At 50.9% G+C, this 23,076-nt stretch overlaps 1 protein-coding gene and 1 pseudogene across 1 annotated transcript; one reads left to right on the top strand and one right to left on the bottom strand.

The window, feature by feature from the left end:
- The first annotated feature begins 36 nt into the window (after window positions 1–36).
- On the top strand, window positions 37–1,774 carry LOC123159689 (pentatricopeptide repeat-containing protein At3g42630-like; annotated as a pseudogene).
- Window positions 1,768–5,502, bottom strand: LOC123159688 (RNA pseudouridine synthase 3, mitochondrial). Its single transcript, XM_044577502.1, has 8 exons — window positions 5,040–5,502; window positions 4,582–4,653; window positions 4,324–4,482; window positions 3,893–4,021; window positions 3,690–3,806; window positions 3,464–3,565; window positions 2,685–2,843; window positions 1,768–2,444 (listed from the first exon to the last, which is right to left on the bottom strand). The coding sequence occupies exons 1-8, from the start codon at window positions 5,340–5,342 to the stop codon at window positions 2,070–2,072; spliced, it is 1,416 nt and encodes a 471-aa protein (XP_044433437.1). The 5' UTR covers window positions 5,343–5,502; the 3' UTR covers window positions 1,768–2,069.
- Window positions 5,503–23,076: the final 17,574 nt, after the last annotated feature.

Genomic DNA, 23,076 nt, shown 5'->3' with positions numbered 1-23,076 from the left:
ACTTAGTCTCTAGTAGTGCTACAGAGCCACCTGTGAAATGAAATGTGGCTGAAGGATTGCAGTTTCAGAGGGTTCATCATCACCTACCAAAGCATTACAATGAGTCCTGTTTGGAACGGAAGATTTTCCTTGATTCTTTAATATTTGAACTGCCTGTTGTGAAATTTCTGTGAAATTCGCGTTAAGCTACAAATAGGATTTGAGCTTTTCTTGTGAAAATTACTCTTGGATCAAATATTGAGCCACATTTTTTCGTACGATGGCATTGCTCTTTTTCTTACGATGGCTCCATGGAAGGATGAGGTGATATGGGTTCCCTCTTCCCTCCACGCTCGCTGCCTTCCACCGTTCGTCCTCTCCCGGCCGCTCGTCGCCGACCCCCGGAGCACCGCCACGCGCCGCTCGCCGTCCCTTCCTCCTCGTCTCATCACGTCCGCCTCCCTCCTCCCTCTTCTTCGCGCGGTGAGCTCCGTCTCTCCCAAACTGACCTCGCCCGGGCGTGCACGCCGGCGTCGAGGCGTGCCGTGCTCCGTCCAAGAACCGCCCCGCCGGATGCCGACGCCGCGGCGGCTCTCATGGTCGCCCGCGCGGAGGCCGGCGACTTCGCGCGGGCTCAGTCCATCTGGGCGCAGCTCCTGCTCAGCTCCGCCGCGCCGTGCCTGACTGCCGCGGCGCCCCGCCTCCTCCCGCCGTACGCGCGCGTCGGCCGCTACGACGAGGTCCTCCTCGCCGCGCGGGAGCTCTCCGCGCGCGACCCCGCCGCGGCGCGGGACCTCTACCCGCTCGCCGTCTCCTGCCTCGGCGCCACCGGCGAGCTCGCCCTCATGGAGGACGCTGTGCAGGAGATGTCCCGCGTCGACTCCGCCACCGGCAACGCCTTCGTGCGGCACTACGCGGCCTCCGGCACCGTCCCGGAGATGGAGGCGGCGGTCGGCCGGCTCAAGAAGTCCGGCCTCCTCATCTCCGTCGACGCCATCCGCGCCGTCGCTTCAGCGTACATCGCCCACCGGAAGTACTACAAGCTCGGCGAGTTTGTCAGGGGCGTCGGCCTCGGCCGCCGGGACGCCGGCAACCTGCTCTGGAACCTCTACCTCCTCTCCTTCGCGGCCAACTTCAAGATGAAGTCGCTGCAGCGCGCCTTCCTGGAGATGAGCGCCGCCGGGTACCGGCCGGACCTCACCACCTTCAACATCCGCGCCGCCGCCTTCTCCAAGATGTGCATGTTCTGGGACCTCCATTTCACCGCCGAGCACATGCGCCGCGACGGCGTCGCGCCGGACCTTGTCACGCACGGCTGCTTCGTGGACGCCTACATGGAGCGCCGGCTCGCGCGCAACATCTCCTTCGCGTTCCGCCGGCTGGACGGCGCCGCCGGTCGTGGCCACGGACGGCGTCGTGTTCGAGGCCTTCGGCAAGGGCGGCTTCCACGCCACCTCCGAGGCGCTGCTAGAGGCGGCCGGCGGGCAGCGGCGATGGACGTACTACGACTTGCTCGGCGTCTACCTGAGGAAGCAGCACAGGAGAAACCAAATCTTTTGGAACTACTGATCTTCATCAGTGCAGCACTATTACACTAGTGCAACAAGGTAGTAGTACATGGATCGAGATCCAGTGACATACTGTGAGCATGTCACCAATTAACAATAATGGGAACATGCCCCCCTCTCTGGACCGCCCGATCGAGTCTTTGTAAAGATGCTACGATGTACAGTGATGATGTTATGCTTAGAAACAAAATCATAGATGTAATGGAACTATGGAAGAGTCTTTGTAAGATGATTGTGTCAAATTTGATTTATAATCTCCCTAAAAAATTACAATGGTGGCATCAATTGTTCGCTGATTCTGAAATGCCAGCTGCTACAAATCTACAACCTGACAATCCCAAAGAAAACATAAATAACAATATTATATGTAACTCCCCTCATTCTGAGTTTCAGAATATGCCACTCCATGTGTCACTGAAATGTGGGCATGGGCCCTGCATGTCAGTGATCTTGAAGGGGTCACATCATGAAATGCAACTTAAGAGGAGTGACATAAAAAATCATTCAAACTAAGATAAACCATCACACCAGGTAGGAAGACATTATATTCCAGCTAATTTTCATGTGCGCGGGCAACGGCGCGATGAACCTTAGGAGATTCGGCTTCTCCTCGGACCATGGGGTGCCATTATCATGCCACTCTCCGGTGTTACTCAGGAACTTTGAGATGTTCGGGACCACCATCTCCCGGCAATGCAGGTGCAGCAAAGGGACTTTAGAGAGAACACTGCCCTTCTGAACCTCCAAGCCTTCAGGCCGCCTCAGCTTGTATGGTTCCCCAGTAAACGGCTCAAAATCCGGTTGGGGATTCTGCTTCCACCTTTGGTGCACGAACCACCCATATTTGTAATCTCCAACAATGGGAGTGCCTAAGGCTTCCGCACAGTGCACTCTGAGCTGCAGCAGGGTCAGCATAGTTTAGGTTGGTGATTTCAGTTGAAAATTTTCAATTATATATGTAAGGATATGTGAATATATTCACCGTATTACAGAACAAAATTCAGGTGTTGAAGGGGTAAATCGAAAGATGATGCAACAGGATGTACGGCGTATCCATAATACAAGATGTTAATATCTTCATATATTTTACAGAAATGTGTTTCACCAGTAAGAGTTAATTAGGTACCGTGAGACTACCTGATGCTTCCGGCCTGTCAATGGGCGCAACTCAATCCAGGAACAGCCATTGATGGTTGGTCCCATCACTCGATACTCAGTAACAGCCTCCTGTGCACCATCTATGCCAGAGGGATGCGCCAGAATGACCCTCTCAGCTTTTCCATCATCAAGAAGTACCTAGTTCAGTGAGAGAGAAACTAGGACATGTGACAAATCTTGCCATTAAACATATGGATCGTTACTACATATGAGTATGACCATATCTATGAATCATCTTGGTTCAATCCATGGAAAGGAGCCAGGGATGCACCAACTGTGGTGGTTGATAAGAGTGGTAAGAGCATCTCCAATAGGTGCCCTATTTTAGGGCACCAAAATGTGCTTGGAGTAAAATTTACAACACCAAAAAGTGGTTTATAGGGCACCGAAAAATGTTCATCTCCAACAGTTGCCCTAAAATACATCACGCTTGTCTTCTTGTGGGTGCCCTATTTTAGGGCACCTGTTGAAACAACAGAGTGATGTAAAACAGCTGTTTTCTTGTGGTCTTGCCTGGTCCCTGCTGCCCTAAATTTTTTGCAACAGCAGCTGATTTTGCAGCCGCCCTATCCTTAGAGCAGCGTTTTTGCCCCCTCGTGCCCTAAAAGCGTTTATGCCCTATTTTGGGCACCTATTGGAGATGCAAAGATGACTAGATCTTCTAAATGATTCAATGATTTAAGTAACATAAAACATTAAAGGATTCTCCATTTCTTAATAACCAAATACTTTTCTTAGTAAGATACATGACGTAATACCTTTGTGAGAGGAGCAGATATAACTCCTTCACTCTCTGTAGGGGTCCCAATTACCAACGCCCAGTACCTCTGCACGTATGATTCACAGGCGGTATTCCATGTCTACAAGATCCATCAATAATACAAGACATCAGTGGGCTATTATTGCAAAAAGGGCGTGTCCAATCAAAATCATTTAGATATAAGCCCACTTGCCAAGTCGCCAAAATCACGAATTTATGTTAACCTGCGAAGCTGTTCTTGCCAATTTGATGCTAGTGAAGAGCCAGTGCAGCCGGGTAAAGCTTTCTCTTGTTCTCCCCATCAACAGCAAACCACTAGTATCTCTGTCCAGTCGGTGGACCTGCACTCACAAACCGCAGGAAGAAAATCATCAGAGAGAGCTTAAGACAACACATAGCATCCCAAAATAAAGAGAAACAATCTAACCAATTTCGGACCCTCTTCATTCCCATATGACAGTGCTGCTGCTGCAAGCACATCCATACTGTTATGTACTGGTAAATTCCCCTTCATGGGCACTTTTGGAGGCTTGTTAAGCACAAGTATGGCTGAGTCCTATAATTTAGAAAGTTCAGCATACTATGATGAATCTGAATAAGGAAAATTAAATAACCAAACCCTAGGTGACACCTTTGAAATATCAATAAGTAACTTGTGAATGGCATTTTTATGGTATTGTGGAAGTAATATAATATGTAGATAGACACTTGATTTACACATATCATAATCCTGTATGCACAAGTTAATTTACTGTGCAGAGGGTCAGAGGCTTACACAACTGCCCACCAAAAAAGCATTTGTTATGGCAGCAATCATGCAAGAAACTAATCAGAGTACAGCATAGAATGATAGATTACCTTGTAGATGACAAGCCTTTTCAGGTACTCAATCTCATCCCTATTGGGATGCAGTGTGGCAGTTGGAATGGTCTCATACCGCTTCTTTATCTCGGCCTCAGCCACAGACACAGGAAGATGAATTCTCATGCCAGGCTCCATCACTTCAGAATGCTTGATCTGCAACGAACTGCTGAGCATATTTACTTCACTCACGTAGTAAATAACATTTCACTAAAAGAACCCCAGAAAATGCAGCCTGGATTCTTCATTACATACCTTCTTCAAATGATGCTTCCGGCACCAAATGCCCTCTGCTGAAACCTCCTGATCTGAGCACTCAGTGTAAACCTGATAACAGATAGCAGCACTTTTCATGTCAGATTGAAAACAATGCCTACATGCAGGTGTAAACTGGTAGTGAAATGATAGAAACTAAAGCAAAATATTACCAAAGCGAATCAATCAATGGCTCATTGGAGAAAAACTTGCGATCATTAACTGAATTCATCACAATTAATCAATCATGGTACCTAAGCATGAAAGCAGCTAAATCATTTCGCCACTATAATAGCCTACACGTTGAACAAGCCATTCACATTTGAGAACGATGCAATCCCCTTCTTATGTGTTAACACTAACTGAAAAAAATAGTGCAATATTTTCATTAATAGGACCGAAGATGATAACATGGCCGGTATAGAGTGCGGAGGCGTGGCACCCGTAGTAATACGCACCTGCCTCTTGTTGAAGTGCGCCTGCACGACCTCCTGCGGCACGTCGGCGAAGCAGTGCTTCACCCAGCTGACCGCCGTCACGTGGCGCGGCGCCACCTTCCTCCCGGGGAGCGGGTCGGCCCCGGCGGGGAACGGCGGCAGGGAAAGCAGCTGCCGCGGCCTCGGCCCGGGCTTGGGCGCGCCGAGGCGGGCCACGTTGTTGCTGTCCACGCGCACCACCGCCGCGGGCGCAGGCGGCGCCAGCCGCGACAGCCCCCGCCTTACCGCCGGCCATGGCCACGTCCCCAGGCGGCGCCGCAGCATCCTCCACCGAGCCGTGCTGTGGTGGTGGACACTGGCCCGCAGCGGCCAGGTAAATTACATAACTGGGCCGTCCTGACCCCGATACCCGTGAAGGCCCGTAAAGCCGAACTCAATCCTGCACGGCCCGGCGCGAGGGTAGGCCCGATACGCTTGATATCTCTCGACATATCCTGACTGGCAGGCTGCCGATTCCCCTAGCGCCGCCGCTAGGGTTCCAAAATCTCCTCTAGCGTCTCACGCTAGAGTCCACGTAAAATCTCAACGATTGCCGGTTCTTTCTGGCCGCCGGTGGGATCTACCACTACCTCGCCACGCGCATCTACGTGCATGGCGGATTCTACTCAACAGGAGATCGGGGGGAAGGGAGATGAGATGGCGGCGAAGTTAGGGTTAGGGGAGACGGGGATGAACAGATCGGAAGTACCGGAGGGATGGGGTGGGAGGGGGAGTAGTATCAACACCAAGGAGGATGAAGGGAAGAACCAAAGGCAGCAGCCGAGGGAGCACAACCCTGAAGGAGCGGAGGAGGAATACGGCGACTATCCCGGAGCTTGCGCTGACTTAGAGGATCAATTCGCTGGCATGAGGCTGTATGGGAAAGAGGAGGAGGATCTTGATTTCTCAGCGGAGGTGGAGGATCTGGTAAAGGATGTGCGCTGGCTCGCTCTGTTTCGGGTGCATACGACGAAGCCGTTTAGCCATGCGGCACTTCTAACACAGATGCATAATGCGTGGTCTGCGGCGCAGGGGGTCACTTTCAATGTCAAGGGGCCTAATCTTTTTCTTGTTCAGTGCCACTATTTAGGAGATTGGAGGAAGATTATGGATGGAGGTCCATGGTTGTTTCGGAGGGCACCAGTTGTGATTCAGGAGTACGATGGTTTCTCTGACGTTAATGCATATCGGCTCAACAAGGTTCCGGTGTGGGCTCGAATCAAGGGGCTGCCGGACGGCCTCACAAGGAAGAGGGAGCTGGCTGAGAAAGTTGCTGCTAAGGTGGGCGAGCCCCCTTTCACGGTCATTGTAAATGAGGGAAGGATAAACCCGGCGAGCACCTTGCGAGCTAGGGTGTTTGTGGATGTAAATGAGCCTCTGGTTCGGTTTGTTCCTATAACTCTGAAGGAACACAAGAAGTATTGTGTTTTCTATGAAAAACTCCCGGACTTTTGCTTTGCCTGCGGGTGTATGGGTCATCTTGCGGATGAGTGGGGAGATGGGGTTCATGACCCAGTTTCTTTTGGTTGGGGCGAATGGTTGCTGTGGGAGCCAGAGATGCCGGCGGCTCAACCGTATGGCGGCAGAGGGCGAGGAGGGAGTTTTGGTATGGGGGGAGGAGGTGATTCTGGCAGAGGAGATAGGGGTAGAGGAGGAAGAGGACAGTCAGGGGGTAGAGGAAGGGGAGCACCTTCAGGTGGCACTATGGGTTCTCAGCATATGGATTTGGATGACCCTAGAGTAGTTCAAGTGGAGGAGGGAGAGAAGGGTGCTCGTAAGAGGTTGGTTGCGGCGGACGACTCTATAAATATACGAGGGCAACAACTTACCAATTTGGTGGGGAAGGTTTCGGGGACAGTGTTGCTCATTGAAGGTGCAACAGCGTCGGGCTCCAACATCAACACAGTTTCCACTCCTGAGAAGGTGCATGTTGGCAAGAAGAGGAGACAGGAAGGAGAGGAAGGGGAAGATGTGGTGCTTATGGAAGAGGCGGCCTCCCTCGAGGAGGGCCGCCAAGCCTGATGAGGACATTATGTTGGAACTGCCGTGGGATAGGCGACCCCGCGACAGTTCATGAACTACGTGATGAAGCCATGTACCTAGGGTAGGGTCATGGACCTGTCCAAAATACCCTCCCCAAGGACATCTCTAGAAGAAACTACCTTTCAGTCGACCTGGAAGGATTTCACTCGACGGACTCGAAGACAGTCGACCATGGAGACTCACTTGACCACCAGAAATACCTAAGGTCACTCTACATCCAAACGGTCCGTTATTAAGTAGTCTTTATGGTCATGATGACACTTTATGTAAGGCGTTACCAGTAACTTCTGGCCTTTATGTACATTGAACTCTCTGCTGCGTGGGCTGGCTGGGGTCCTGACGCACTCTATATAAGCCACCCCCCTCCACAGGCAGAAGGGTTCGCACCCCTGTAACTCTCACACATATAATCCAGTCGACCGCCTCCGGGCACCGAGACGTAGGGATGTTACTTCTTCCGAGAAGGGCCTGAACTCGTAAAACTCTTGTGTGCACAACTACTCCATAGCTAGGATCTTGCCTCTCCTTAGTACCCCCCTACACTACTGTCAGACTTAGAACCACGACAGTTGGCGCCCACCTTGGGGCAGGTGTCTTAGCGACTTATTGGAGAAGTTGCAATTTTTCCGATTCCCATCATCATGGTTTCAGGTGGAGTTTTGGTTGAGGGCCGCGAGATCCGTCTCGGTGCGCTCACGTTCGTCGCCGACGACTCTGCCTGGCTGCAGGAGGCTCCGCTCGACGTCGACGCGCTCCCAGTCCGCGGAGCTACGCACTTTCGAGCGTGCGTTCGCGGTGTCCTTCTGCGGCAACCGTCGACCCAGTATCGGCCGGTTTTTGTGTCATCCTCCCTCCCAGCTTCCCGCCGGCGTAAGCGCTCCGGTCGGTCGAGGCTTCAGCGGTGGGTGAGGCACGCGGTGGCTCGCCAGTCGACCACCGCCCAAGTCGCGGAAATCGAGCCCGACAAATCTCTCTACGGCATGTTCGACGTGTCGACTGGCTCCGCAGAGACTGCATCCGAGTGCGACAGCAGTGATCCAGTGGCGGAGGTCCTGATGGTCAATGGACCGCACGTTCCCCCCAGCTTTCCCGGTGCCGAGGGAGGCAACGGCGGAGGCGATCCGTCACATGTCCATGAGGAATACCTCCCCGAGCCCCTCAATTCGCAGCAGAGGGAAGAGCTTCGCCGTCGGAACATGGATGCGCTTCACACTCCGATCGTTGGAGAAACCCCTGAGGCTCGCGCCTTGGAGGACGCGCGCTTGGCCAACCTGGCCGAGCGCACTCGACTGGAGAACCTTCAGCGGGCACTCGACAAGCGCGCGCGGCAACGGATTCTAGACTCCAGTCGACGCCAGCTCTTTCCACCTCCGACTCAGGTATATCAAACTCCGATTCAGAATTTAGCAGCTGCAACCCGTATAGCAGAATCAATTCAGCCTTCCCAGTCAGAGGCTTGATGCAGATCAGAGATTTGCTCCGAGCAGCAGGAGATCAGAATTCAGCTGTATCGCAGTCGCGGAACAGGATTCACAGCAGATCCGTGGCAGCGAATACGGTCCAGTCGGCTCATAGCCCCAGATCGCCCCCGAGGCTTGAAGGGCGTGGTGATCGGCATGATCAGTACAGGAACTATGAGCAGTATGATCACCGACTCGATCGCAACGATCAACGTCGAGTGCCCACTCCTCCCCCAAGGGGTGGATCTTATGTGCCTCGACAGCAGGATGATAGACGCCAGCACAGTGGCGGACGAAGGATCCCGGTCGACCCCAGAGAACCAGGCTTTGATGCGAGATCCATCATCGTTCAAGGTCTGGTCGACCGGAACAGAGCTCACAGAGAGGGCAATGACAGAGATGTACCCATCAGCAGCCGAGTGCATGTCTCCGGACCAGAGTGTTTCAGCAGAGCCATTCGAGCCGCAGTGATTCCTCCAGTAGAGAATGTATCTGATCACCAGACAGTCTGTGCCTTCAAGGAGGGCGTAAAGTACAGAGAGCTAAGCCTGAAATTCGGTCGAACGGGGACATGTCTCTGAGTCAAATGATGGAAATAGCCACCAAATATGCCAATGGTGAAGAAGAGGATCGGCTCCGGAACGGCAAGCATAAGTCAGTCGCCCAGGAAACCGGAGGAGGGAACTCCAGTCGGAAGCAAAAGCGGAAAGCCGAGCCAGCTGCTCCTGGAGAAGCCCTGGGCGTGACTCAAGGAAAGTTCAAAGGAAAGCCCAAGGGGCCTTGGAACCCCAAAAAAGTAAAGGATAAAGAAGGAAACGACGTGATGGATGTACCGTGTCACATCCACATGAAGAAAGATGAGGAGGGTAACTTCATTTACCCGAAGCATACCACTCGGCAGTGTCGACTCCTGATACAGCAGTTCCAAGGAAAGCAGCACAAGGATAAGGAAAAAGAGTCGGACAAAGTCAAAGACAAGGAGGACAGTGACGAGGAATATCCGCAGGTCAATTCCACCCTGATGATTTTTGCTGACGTTGAGAGCAAAAACCGACTGAAAGTTATAAACCGAGAGGTGAATATGGCTGCACCGGCAACGCCCAATTATCTGAAGTGGTCTCAAACCGCCATCACATTCGACCAGTCCGATCACCTGACGCACATAGCCACCCCTGGGAGGCAAGCTCTGGTGGTCGACCCAGTCGTTGAAGGCACTCGACTGACTAAAGTGTTGATGGATGGCGGCAGTAGTTTGAATATACTGTACGCTAAGACGCTGAAAGGGATGGGCATTCCGATGTCCAGACTCAGCACAAGCAACATGAGTTTCTATGGAGTCATTCCTGGCAAGAAGGCCGTGTCACTCGGCCAGATTGCTCTTGATGTGTGATTCCAAGAACTTCCGCAAAGATAAGCTGATATTTGAGGTTGTAGATTTCCAGAGTGCCTACCACGCTATTTTGGGCAGGCCAGCTTATGCACGTTTTATGGCTCGACCATGTTACGTGTACCTCAAATTAAAGATGCCTGGCCCTAAAGGCGTGATCACTGTTACTGGTAATCACAAGAAGGCAGAAGAGTGCTTCCAGAAAGGCTCAAAGATCGCCGATGCTCAGATGGTGGCAGAAGAGTGGCAGGAACACCAGAGGAATGCAGACCCGAGTGATTTGTTGCGAGCCAAAAAGCCTGCTACGGAATCAGCATTTCAGTCGTCCGGTGAGACAAAACCAGTTCACATCCACCCGACCGACCCCAACGCTGCTCCGACTCATATCTCCACAACACTCGACCCCAAATAGGAAGAAGCGCTCATCCAGTTCCTCCGTGAGAACTGGGACATCTTTGCATGGAAACCTTCTGACATGCCGGGTGTACCCAGGGGGCTGGCTGAGCATCGTCTGCGAGTCGATTCAAAGGCAAAACCTGTCAAGGAACATCTACGATGGTCCACCGTCCAGAAAAGGAAGGCTATTGGCGAAGAAGTGGCTCGGCTCTTAGCAGCAGAGTTTATCCGAGAGATTTACCACTCCGAGTGGCTCGCCAATGTCGTTATGGTCCCCAAAAAGGACAATTCGCTTTGCATGTGCATTGATTTTAAACATATCAATCGGGCCTGCACGAAAGATCATTTTCCTCTTCCTCGCATCGAACAAATAGTCGACTCGACTACGGGATGTGAGCGACTGTCTTTCTTAGACGCTTATTCCGGGTACCATCAGATCCGTCTATATGGGCCAGATGAGATCAAAACAGCTTTCATCACCCCATTCGGGTGCTTCTGTTATGTCACCATGCCATTCAGCCTCAAGAATGCCGGAGCCACGTTCATGAGGATGATTCAGAAGTGTTTGCTCACTCAAATCAGTTGGAATGTGGAAGCGTACATGGATGACATTATGGTCAAGTCACGGAAAGGTTCCGACCTGCTGACTGGCCTCGCTGAAACATTTGACAACCTCAGGAGGTATGATATCAAGCTTAACTCATCCAAGTGCACATTTGGAGTTCCTGGTGGAAAGTTACTCGGTTTTCTCGTTTCCGAACGAGGAATCGATGCAAACCCAGAGAAAGTGGGCACTATACTCCGAATGAAACGACCTGTGCGTGTGCACGATGTTTAGAAGCTTACTGGTTGCTTGGCCGCTTTAAGTCGATTCATCTCTCGTCTCGGTGAGAAGGCATTTGAAAGTGCTAGTTATCGACTAGAGGGGGGTGAATAGGCGATTTTTATCAAAGTCTTCAAAACGTGGAAGTTTCGAAGACAAACAATAGAAATGACCTAATTGATATGCAGTGGAAGATAAACTACAACAAGCAAGCCATAGTCAAGTACGCAATAATGTGAACATACAAAGACTAATAGCAGCTAGGTAGTAAGGATCAGGATGGAAGATAGTATGAAACCAATCAACAATAGTAGTCAAGCAATGAAGTCAAACAGATAAGACAGATAAGCAATGACTTCACGAAGACAAACTCAAAGTAAAGGAGGGAAGGGATAGAACCAGTCACTTGTTGAAGACACAAGATTTGTTGGACCAGTTCCAGTTGTTGTGACAACTGTACGTCTGGTTAGGGAGGCTGAGATTCAACTCAGAAGACCTCGTCTTCACCTTATTCCCCTTGAGCTAAGGACACACAGTCCTCGCCCAATCACTCTGGTAAGTCTTCAAGGTAGACTTCCGAACCTTCACAGACTTCGTTCACCGGCAATCCACAATGACTCTTGGATGCTCAGAACACGACGCCTAACCGGATGGAGGATACACAGTCCTCAAGTGTAATAAGTCTTCAAGTCACACAGACAGAAAGACTTCAGTGATGCCTAACACTCTTTGGCTCTGGGTGTTTGGGCTTTGTCCTCGCAAGGATTTCTCTCTCAAAGGCTTCGAGGTGGGTTGCTCTCAAAACGACAAAAGCCGTAAACTAACTCTGAGCAGCCACCAATTTATGGTGTAGGGGGTGGGCTATTTATAGCCACAAGGCAACCCGACCTGATATGTCCGAAATGACCCTGGGTCACTAAGGAACTGACACGTGTTCCAACGGTTAGATTTCAAACACACACGACAACTTTACTTGGGCTACAAGCAAAGCTGACTCATCTAGCTCTGGATAAGATTTGCTCTCATTGTCTTCGCTCGAAGACATAGGATTTGGGTTGAGCATCACTTCAGTCACTCTGACTTTGTTCACTTGGACCCCACTTAACAGTACGGTGGTTCCTATGACTCAACACAGAAGAAAAGGAAACAACGAAACAACTCAGTCTTCGCGCTCCATAGTCTTCACTTAATGTCTTCTCATGTCATAGTCTTCAATGTGAATATATTCACACACCACCATTGTCTTCAATGTCTTCATACATTTTTAGGGGTCATCTCCGGTAGGTAAACCGAATCAATGAGGGACACTTCCTGCGTTATCCTGCAATTCTCACAAACGCATTAGTCCCTCAACCAACTTTGTCGTCAATACTACAAAACCAACTAGGGGTGGCACTAGATGCACCTACAACATTGCCTCTTTACTGACTGATGAAGAGGTCAGACAAGTTCGAGTGGACTCCTGAAGCTGACGCAGTGTTTGCAGAGTTAAAAACCTTGCTTTCCACCCAGCCGGTGCTCGCTGCCCCGATCAGCAAAGAGCCTTTGTTGCTTTACATTGCAGCCACAGGACAAGTCGTCAGTACTGTACTTACGGTCGAGAAGGAAGAAGAAGGGAAAACCTTCAAAGTTCAACGCCCAGTATATTACATTTCTGAAGTTCTAACCCCATCAAAGCAAATATACCCTCATTATCAGAAGCTTGCATATGGGATCTATATGACCACGAAGAAAGTTGCTCACTACTTCTCTAACCATATCATCACAGTCCTCAGCGACGCCCCCTTATCAGAGATTCTGCACAACAGAGATGCAACTGGCCGAGTGGCAAAATGGGCGATTGAACTTCTTCCCCTAGATACCAGATTTGAGGCAAAGAAAGCTATCAAGTCCCAAGCAATAGCAGATTTCCTCGCCGAGTGGACCGAACAACAGTTACCGACTCAAGTTCACTCGGAGCACTGGACTATGTTCTTCGATGGCTCTAAAATGCTGAATGGTTCCAGTGCCGGGGTAGTGTTGGTTTCCCCCCGAGGAGATAAGCTCAGATATGTACTCCAGATTCACTTTGATTCCTCCAACAATGAAGCAGAATACGAAGCACTCTTGTATGGGTTGCGTATGGCCATTTCACTCGGCGTCCGTCGCCTCATGGTCTACGGTGACTCGGACTTAGTGGTTAACCAAGTGATGAAGGAGTGGGACGTCAGAAGCCCAGCCATGACTGGTTACTGCAATGCAGTCAGAAAGCTGGAGAAGAAATTTGAGGGATTAGAGCTTCATCATGTCCCTCGACTGAAAAATCAAGCAGCCGATGACTTGGTGAAGATAGGTTCCAAAAGAGAAGCCATCCCGAGTGGCGTCTTTTTGGAGCATGTTCACACGCCGTCAGTTCAAGAAGATCCTTTCACTGAAGAAGCCCTACAGCCAAAGAGCGCCACAGAGCCGACTGAAGTCGAGGTCCGAGCTGTGGTCGACTTGATCATGGAAGTTCTGGTTATCACTCCCGACTGGACAGTGCCCTATATCACGTATATTCTAAGGAAAGAGCTCCCAAAGAATGAAGAAGAGGCTCGAGAGGTCGTCCGTCGATCCAAAGCCTTTACTGTCATGAGGGGACAATTATACAGAGAAAGTACAACTGGAGTCAGCCAGAAATGCATAACATCGGAAGAGGGTCGAATGATTCTCAACGACATCCACTCGGGGACCTGTGGCCATCATGCGTCCTCTCGGACCATTGTGGCTAAAGCATACCAAGCGGGTTTTTACTGGCCCAGAGCAAATGAAATGGCGAAAGAGATAGTCGACAAGTGTGAAGGATGTCAGTTCTACTCCAACATGTCACACAAACCCTCCTCAGCCTTGAAGACCATCCCGATCGTCTGGCCTTTCGCTGTTTGGGGTTTAGATATGGTTGGACCGCTGAGAACTGGCAGAAGCGGCTTCACCCATGTACTGGTGGCAGTCGACAAGTTCACCAAGTGGATCGAGGCCAAGCCCATTAAAAATCTTGATGCTGGCACTGCCATCAGCTTCATCAGAGAATTAATATTCAGATATGGAGTTCCGCATAGCATCATCACTGATAATGGGTCAAACTTCAACTCCGATCAATTCAAAGCTTTCTGCACTTCCCAAGGCACACGAGTCGACTACGCTTCAGTCGCCCACCCCCAGTCGAATGGACAAGCAAAAAGAGCAAACGGCCTAATTCTCAAAGGACTGAAACCCCGATTGATGCGCGACCTCAAGCACACAGCAGGCGCGTGGGTTGACAAACTCCCATCATTTCTTTGGGGATTGAGGATTACTCCAAACCGGTTGACCGGGAGGACTCCGTTCTTTCTGGTCTACGGAGAGCTGAAGCGGTTCTGCCGAGTGACCTGCTTCACAATGCGCCGCGAGTCGAGCTCTACTCTAAAGCCGAAGCAGAACAAGCCCGGCAGGATGCAGTCGACCTTATAGAAGAAGAAAGAGAGATGGCCATGATCCGATCGACCATCTATCAGCAAGACTTGCGTCGATTCTACGCCAGAAATGTGAAGAGCCTAGCCTTCCAAGAGGGGGATTTGGTACTCCGAGTGGACCAACAGAAGCCACACAAACTTGCCCCTACGTGGGAAGGCCCCTTCATTGTTACCAAAGTTCTCCACAATGGAGCATACCGTCTTTACAACGTCGATCGCCAGATTGATGAGCCATGAGCTTGGAATGCGGATATGCTCCGCCCCTTTTATACTTAAGTATTCACTCGGATGAGTTGTAATAAAAGCACTTTTGTAGTTTATTTATCAAAGACAAGAGTTTCATAATTTTCCAAGTGATCGTTATTACTTTTGTTCACATAAATCAGTCCCCCAGTGGGTGGCTTACTTGCGAATCCGTTTCGCCTAAGTTCGTAAAAAAAATCCCTACCGAGTGGTAAGCCAGCCTTCCACTCAGGGGCTTAGCTGCGAATCCGTTTCGCCTAAGTTTCAACAAAATCCTACCGAGTGGTAAGCCAGCCTTCCACTCGGAGGCTTAGCTGCGAATCCGTTTCGCCTAAGTTTCAACAAAATCCTACCGAGTGGTAAGCCAGCCTTCCACTTGGAGGCTTAGCTGCAGTCAAAGTACTCGCCTAAGTTTCAACAAAATCCTACCGAGTGGTAAGCCAACCTTCCATCGGAGGCTTAGCTACAGTCAAAGTACTCGCCTAAGTTTAAACAAAATCCTGCCGAGTGGTGAGCCAGCCTCCTACTCGGGGGCTTAGCTGCAACCTAGTGTTCGCCTAAGTACAAATACAACGTGCGCTCCGCAAGGAGGACGAAGCGCAGGTCGACTGCTAACTTCTCCTTCCGAGCTACGCCACAAATACAACGTGCGCTCTGCAAGGAGGACGAAGCGCAGGTCGACTGCTACCTTCTCCTTCCAAGCTACGCCACAAATACAACATGCGCTCCACAAGGAGGACGAAGCACAGGTCGACTGTTACCTTCTCCTTCCGAGCTACGCCACAAATACAATGTGCACTCCGCAAGGAGGACGAAGCGCAGGTCGACTGCTAACTTCTCCTTCCGAGCTACGCCACAAATACAACATGCGGAGGACGAAGCGCAGGTTGACTGCTACCTTCTCCTCCAGAGCTACGCTTCAAAAATCCTACCGAGTAGAGAGCAAACCTCCCACTCGGGGGCTTAGCTACAGCCTAGTGCTCGCCTAAGTTTTTGAAAATCCTACCGAGTGGAGAGCAAACCTCCCACTCGGAGGCTTAGCTGCAGCCTAGTGCTCGCCTAAGTTTTTGAAAATCCTACCGAGTGGAGAGCAAACCTCCCACTCGGGGGCTTAGCTGCAGCCCAGTGCTCGCCTAAGTTTTTGAAAATCCTACCGAGTGGAGAGCAAACCTCCCACTCGGGGGCTTAGCTGCGGCCCAATGCTCGCCTAAGTTTTTGAAAATCCTACCGAGTGGAGAGCAAACCTCCCACTCGGGGGCTTAGCTGCAGCCCAGTGCTCGCCTAAGTTTTTGAAAATCCTACCGAGTGGAGAGCAAACCTACCACTCGGGGGCTTAGCTACAGCCCAGTGCTCGCCTAAGTTTCTGAAAATCCTACCGAGTGGAAAGCAAATCTCCCACACGGAGGCTTAGCTGCGGCCCAGTGCTCGCCTAAGCGTGACGAGGTACGAAGCCGATTGCGATCTGTGCTTCGTCCTTACCTGCAAAAATGCATCACGAGTACTAAAATATATACCGAGTGAGAGACAGAGTTCACTCGAAAGCAGATACAAACATATTCAACGGTAAAACCAAGTTCGGATAACGTCCTACGGATCCAGAAGTGCTCAGGCATCAAGCCCGTTAAGGTTTATCGATTACAAAAATCACTTGGCATTCCGAGGCAAATTTAAAGCATCAAGCATAGAAGTTTTTTACCCCTCCTGCGGAGGGCTGGAAGGCGCAACAAACTCGTCCAGGTCGATTCCGTCTGCGATCCGAGTAGCAGCAGCAATGAAGGTCTCCATGAAAGAATGGAAGTCATGCTTCCTGGTATTGGCCACCTTGAGAGACACCAGCTTGTCTTTCCTTGCAGTGAACGCGGACTAGAGACAGGGCAACGTCGGCACCACACCTGGCGGAAGACTTCTTTCCTTCTTGCACTCGACTTGGAACTTCGTTCAGTTGAGTCATCAGAGACTCAAGGTCATTCTGAAGTGTTTCTTCTCGCCAGAGTGCTGTGTCGATGCGTGATGTTGCGGCCTTCAGTCTCGCCAGATAGTCGACCACAACAGCGACGCGAGACTCGAGGCAGAGCACGTTCATAGCAGCTTCATCCTTCACGGAGAGTTGATGGGGTCCAAGCCAGTCTCCACTCGACTAGTCTCCTCTTCAAAATTTTGGCAGAATTCTGTGGATGCGATCCAAGGATAAGCTAATGTTCCCACAAAGTCAGTGATTACCAGTCGGATATAAGGGGTTACCTTCGAGTATGAGGAATAACTTCTTGGCGAGCCCTCCCAGATAAGCCTCCAAGTCGTTCTTCTTTCCCGCCAGTTCGCTAGCCTTGTCACTCAGGGCTATCTTCTCACGCTTCTGTTGGGTAACCTCCTTGTTGGCCGCGTCGAGAGCAGCTTTCAGAGTGGCATTCTCCTCTTCAAGTTTGTTGACCGAAGCCAACTTCTCTTCTGCGAGTTTCGTCTTGTCCGAAGCCGCTTTCTGCGCCTCGGCGAGGTCAAGGTCCTTCTTCTTTAGAGCATCCTTTAGTTTATCTGCAAAATGACAGTGAGATCAGACTCAAGAATGGACAAAAATAAGGACAGTCGTCAAGATTCTCACCAAACATACCTTTTGCCTCCTCCTTCGACTTTGTGAAGTTCTCCTGGACAAGCTTCAGATCAAGTTCAAGCTGGATATGCTTGTTCTCCAACTCAGTATAAAAAGAAACAAGGTCGCAAGATTTCTGCGAAAGATCAATCGACAGACATCAAAGATAGGTCACTTCCGAGTGACTAAGAGAAAAATCTTAGCACTTCTAAGACTACAGCCGAATCAAAATATTCAACTATAGTCTCGGGGACTACACCCAGCAGGTGCACTTAGAGTGCCCCCACTGGTTCTACCGGCTCGGATCGATCAGTCGACCGGAAGCAGCTAACTGTCAGCAGTTAGACACAGTAAAAAACGAAGAATTCTTCAGACCATAGCCGACTACCAGCAGTCGACCACGGTCTCGGGGACTACACCCAGTGGGTGCACTCAGAGTGCCCCCACTGGTTCCATGATTCCACTCGACCAGCTCAAGTGAAGCAAGTAAAAGAGAAAAAAGTTCAAGACATAAAGACTACAGTCGACTGCCAGCAGTCCACCGTAGTCTCGGGGACTACACCCAGTGGGTGCACTCAGCGTGCCCCCACTAATCCGGACATTCCAATCGACACACCCAATGGGTGCATGACAAACATTAAGATTTTCAGTCGGTGTTCAACTAACCTGGACATTGCTCTGAAGAGCTGAACTCGCGTCATAAGCTGCTTGGCTGGCGGCTCGGATCGCCTTCACCTGCTCCATCATGATCCCCGCTTGGCGTATGGCTTCCTTGGCAGCGCCTGCTTGGTCCTCCGGGACGTGGTATGTGGAGAAGAGAGAAGGTGGCTCAGCACTCGACGACGGAGGACGGGCACTCATCAACATTGCTCCCCTTCGGAACCAATGGTTCAGGTGCTGACGCAACCTGAGCAGTCTTGCCAGCAGTCGCCTTCCTGCTCCTCCTTGGCCTCAGCGGCGCTTCATCGTCATCGTCAGGGAGATCGATGATAACGCTAGGTGGAGCTGCAGAAAAAGTTCAAAGTCAAAAATAAAGATCCAATCGACCGAAAGTGAAACTGCGCAGATCATACCAGGATGGGAAGTGGCAGCATCCTCCATTTCTTGATCCTCATGCCTGGCTGAAGTCTCAGAAGTAGCAGCGCTGCGATTTCAGAAATCAGTCGGTCAGCGATCGGGTCGACCAAGGATATATCCATGTTAAAAGAGAAAACATGAGTTATGCTATTACCCAGAAACAGTCGGAATCTCCATCCTCATCTTCGGTAGGGCCTTCGCCGGTTTTGTCGGTGCCGCTCGGGGTTGCTTCGACGCTTTCTCAGTCGGCACCGGAGAAGTCGTCCGAGGGCGTTTTGTCGATTGCCCAGCAGGCACGACTCCCTTGCCGCGCTCGACTGCAGGGTCGTGGGCGAGCTTGGACCGTCTTTCAGTGCGAGGAGGCTCGACTGCCTCCTCCTCTTCCTCCTCCTCTTCCTCTTCAGAGCCAGCATCTTCATCACCCTCATCGCCATCCGACTCCCACTCCTCCTGGCTTTCGCCCCCGCTTCCTTCTTCTTCTTCAGTCAGTTCTTGTGCCCCATTGGGCATCGAGTACATCTCGGTAGTGATCTGGAAGACAACAAACAAAATTTCAGTCGACCGGATTGTAACAAAGCGGAATGAAGAAAACAAGAGGCACAGTCAGAAGAATGTGGTCAAACCTTGTCTGGTTCGTAAGACTATCGAGTGGCGGGATCCTCCTCTCCAAAGTGACATCATCGACCTCCTCCGGGTGGACCCGAGAGGTGTCTTCGGGACCAGAGTACAACCACATCGGGTGCCCCTGATACTGAAGTGGTTGAATGCGCCGTCGAAGGAAAACCTCTAGAAGATCCATGCCCGTCACTCCGTCGCGAATGAGCTGGACCACGCGCTCCATCAACATCCTAACCTGAGCCTTCTCCTCCGGGAGCACCTTCAGAGAAGATGGCTTGTTCGCTCGGTCCATGGAGAACGGAGGGAGACCAGTCGACTGTCCTGGCGTCGACTGGTCTTGGCAGTAGAACCAGGTCGACTTCCACCCTTGAACTGACTCGGGAAGGGTCATGGCTGGAAAGGCACTCTTACTCCTCATCTGAACCCCGAGACCCCCGCACATCTGGATAACTTGGGTTCTCTCGTCATTCGGGCTAGCCTTTTTCACCGTCTGGGAGCGACAGGTGAAAATGTGTTTGAAGAGGCCCCAGTGCGGCCGGCAACCCAAGAAGTTTTCGCACAAAGACACGAAAGCGGCGAGGTAGGCAATGGAATTGGGCGTGAAGTGATGGGGTTGTGCACCAAAAAAGTTCAGAAACCCCCGGAAGAAAAGATTTGGTGGCAGAGAAAAACCGTGATCTACGTGGGTGGCTAAGAGGACGCACTCACCCTCCTGAGGCTGCGGCTGCCACTCCTTCCCCGGAAGCCTCGCTGACCCATGGGGGATTAGTCCCTCGTTGGCTAGGTCGTCGAGATCCTTCTGCGTGATGGTCGAGCGGATCCAATCTCCTTGGATCCAGCCTTGCGGCAGGCCGGACCGCGACGAGGATCCGCCCCGACTAGGCGCTCTTCCCTTCGCCTTTGTCGTCGCCTTCTTCGCCCGCTCCAAAGCCGCCGTCTTTTCCTTCACCATCATCGCCGGCGAGGCGCGCAAGGAGCAGCGGGGCGGAGGCAGAAGAAAACGCAGCGAGCGGATTCAGGGAGGGAGAAGAGATTGGGGGCGCACTATTTGAAAAACCCCCGTCCGGCGCCTTATTTGAAGTCTCTTCTGAGTGACTGACTGGTAGGCCCGGGCGATCCTGTCAAATCCCGCAACAGTCGCGCGCGCGAAACGTGGCGAAAAAGGTGGCGCAGAAATCGAGGCGTCCCTGCCTTATCCCATCCAAGTACTGCGGCTTCCTCTGTCCCACGCGCTTCCCGAAAATTCAGATCCCACTAAATCCGCGGACAGCAGGGCAACTTGTCAGACCGAAGATTTCCTCTGATCTGTCGCTCGGAGATCTCCAAGTATAGAAAAGTCACTCGACCTATATCCAGAATGGATCAAGGCAACTGAAAAAGAAGTTGATGCCGTCACCTACGGTCATTTGATCCAGAACAAGACATACTCATAGCATAGAAAGAGGAGTCGGAAGAATTTTCAACTCCTTCCTCACTCAAACCTCGATCCATTCGGGGGCTAATGATGAAGCCATGTACCTAGGGTAGGGTCATGGACCTGTCCAAAATACCCTCCCCAAGGACATCTCTAGAAGAAACTACCTTTCAGTTGACCTGGAAGGATTCCACTTGACGGACTCAAAGACAGTCGACCATGGAGACTCACTCGACCACCAGAAAGACCTAAGGTCACTCTACATCCAAACGGTCCGTTATTAAGTAGTCTTTATGGTCATGATGACACTTTATGTAAGGCGTTACCAGTAACGTCTGGCCTTTATGTACATTGAACTCTCTGCTGCGTGGGCTGGCTGGGGTCCTGGCGCACTCTATATAAGCCACCCCCCTCCACAGGCAGAAGGGTTCGCACCCCTGTAACTCTCACACATATAATCCAGTCGACCGCCTCCGGGCACCGAGACGTAGGGCTGTTACTTCTTCCAAGAAGGGCCTGAACTCGTAAAACTCTTGTGTGCACAACTACTCCATAGCTAGGATCTTGCCTCTCCTTAGTACCCCCCTACACTACTGTCAGACTTAGAACCACGACACTCCGCGCTCTCGTGGAGGAATGTGCACCGTCGGTTCTTTGTATAGTGGAAACGCAAATTGCAAAAAACCGAGTGGAAGGTTTGGCGGCTTCTTTAGGTTTTCATAGTAGTTTTGCAGTAGCTAGTAGTGGGCGGAGTGGAGGTTTATGTATCTTTTGGAAGGATGATGTTACTCTATCAATAAAGAACTTTTCTCAGTACCATATCGATGCTTGGATATCGACCACAGGTATGGAGCAATGGCGCCTTTCTTGTTTCTACGGGAGGCGAATAGAAGCTTGCGGCATAACACTTGGGAAACTATGAAGAGACTGAGGGGGGAGAGTACTTTACCCTGGCTTTGCATTGGCGATTTCAACGAGATCTTGCGCCAGGAGGAACAAATGGGGCCAAATCCTCGTGACAGTGCACAAATGGCGGGTTTCAGAGAGGCAGTAGATGTCTGTGGCCTGTCGGACCTAGGCTATAAGGGTCTCGATTGGACTTTTGAGAAAAGGGTGGCAGGAAGACAATTTTGTAGGGTTCGGCTGGATCGTGCTCTTGCTACACCGAGCTGGTCCAACCTTTTCCCATTTGCTACTGTGGAGCACTTGACTGCAGCAAAGAGTGACCATAGTCCGATCCTGCTAAGGACCGAGATGGAAACGGGATGTCAGCGAATGATCGGGAAAAAGCCTTTTCGATATGAATGTGCATGGGAACCTGACCTACGATTCAATAATACAGTCGTAGAGGCCTGGGCTGGTGACGGCCCGGCACTTTCAGTTGGTGATTTGGCAAATAAGCTGCAGTCTATAGCGGCTTCAATGACACGGTGGAGTAGAAGCACCTTTGGCTCTGTTCGACAGGAGATGCGTTTGTTGAGGAGCCAGCTTTCGTCACTACGGGCTGACCCGCAGCGAACTGGCCCAAGTCAGGAAGAGCGAAAGCTTGAAGACCGCATGATCGAGCTCGCGTATAGAGAGGAGATTATGGCAAAACAACGGTCACGTATCATGTGGCTAGCTGAGGGAGATAGCAATACAAAGTTTTTTCAAAGGAAGGCAAGTGCTCGCCGGGCGAAAAACAGGATAGTGCAATTGAACCGAGATGATGGCATGACATGCACGGAGCCTAGTGAGTTGGCCGGAATGACAACAGATTTCTATAAAAATCTGTATACTTCGGAGGGCACAATCGGTATGGAGGAATTCCTGTCGCATATACCAGCTTGGGTGAATGGTAATATGAATGTACGTCTCAATGAGAACTATAGCAATGAAGAGGTGAAACAAGCTCTTTTTCAGATGTTCCTGACCAAGGCCCCAGGCCCAGTGGTTTCCCTGCGCATTTTTTCCAGAAGCATTGGGATTTATGTGGTGATGAGGTTACAAGGATGATCATTCGAGTGCTTGATGGTGTTGATTCTCCGGAGGAAATAAATAATACGTTCATCGTTTTAATTCCCAAGATATCCAGTCCAAAAGTTTTAGGACAGTTTCGGCCTATAAGCCTTTGTAATGTGATCTACAAGATTGCCTCGAAGGTCTTAGCAAACCGGCTGAAATCTATTCTCCCCGAGATCATCTCTGAAGAGCAGTCTGCATTTGTCCCTGGACGTCTCATTACAAACAATTTTATCACGGCTTATGAGTGTCTACACTACATGAAAACTAGAAGGGTGAAAGGGAACAGATTCTGTGCGCTCAAGCTTGACATGATGAAGGCTTACGATCGTTTGGAGTGGCCCTACCTTCAGGCAGTTATGTTAAAGATGGGATTCAGCCCTAGATTCACAAACACGGTTATGAGGTGTGTGACTTTAGTTTCTTTCTCTGTTTTGTTTAATGGTGGTAGTCTGGATGCTTTCAGGCCTTCTCGGGGGCTACGGCAGGGGGATCCTATATCG

This window comes from Triticum aestivum, chromosome 7B (genome assembly GCF_018294505.1).
Source record: "Triticum aestivum cultivar Chinese Spring chromosome 7B, IWGSC CS RefSeq v2.1, whole genome shotgun sequence".
NCBI lineage: Eukaryota > Viridiplantae > Streptophyta > Magnoliopsida > Poales > Poaceae > Triticum > Triticum aestivum.
The sequence above is the reverse complement of the archived record's forward strand: the minus strand, read 5'-3'. Positions and strand labels throughout refer to the sequence as shown.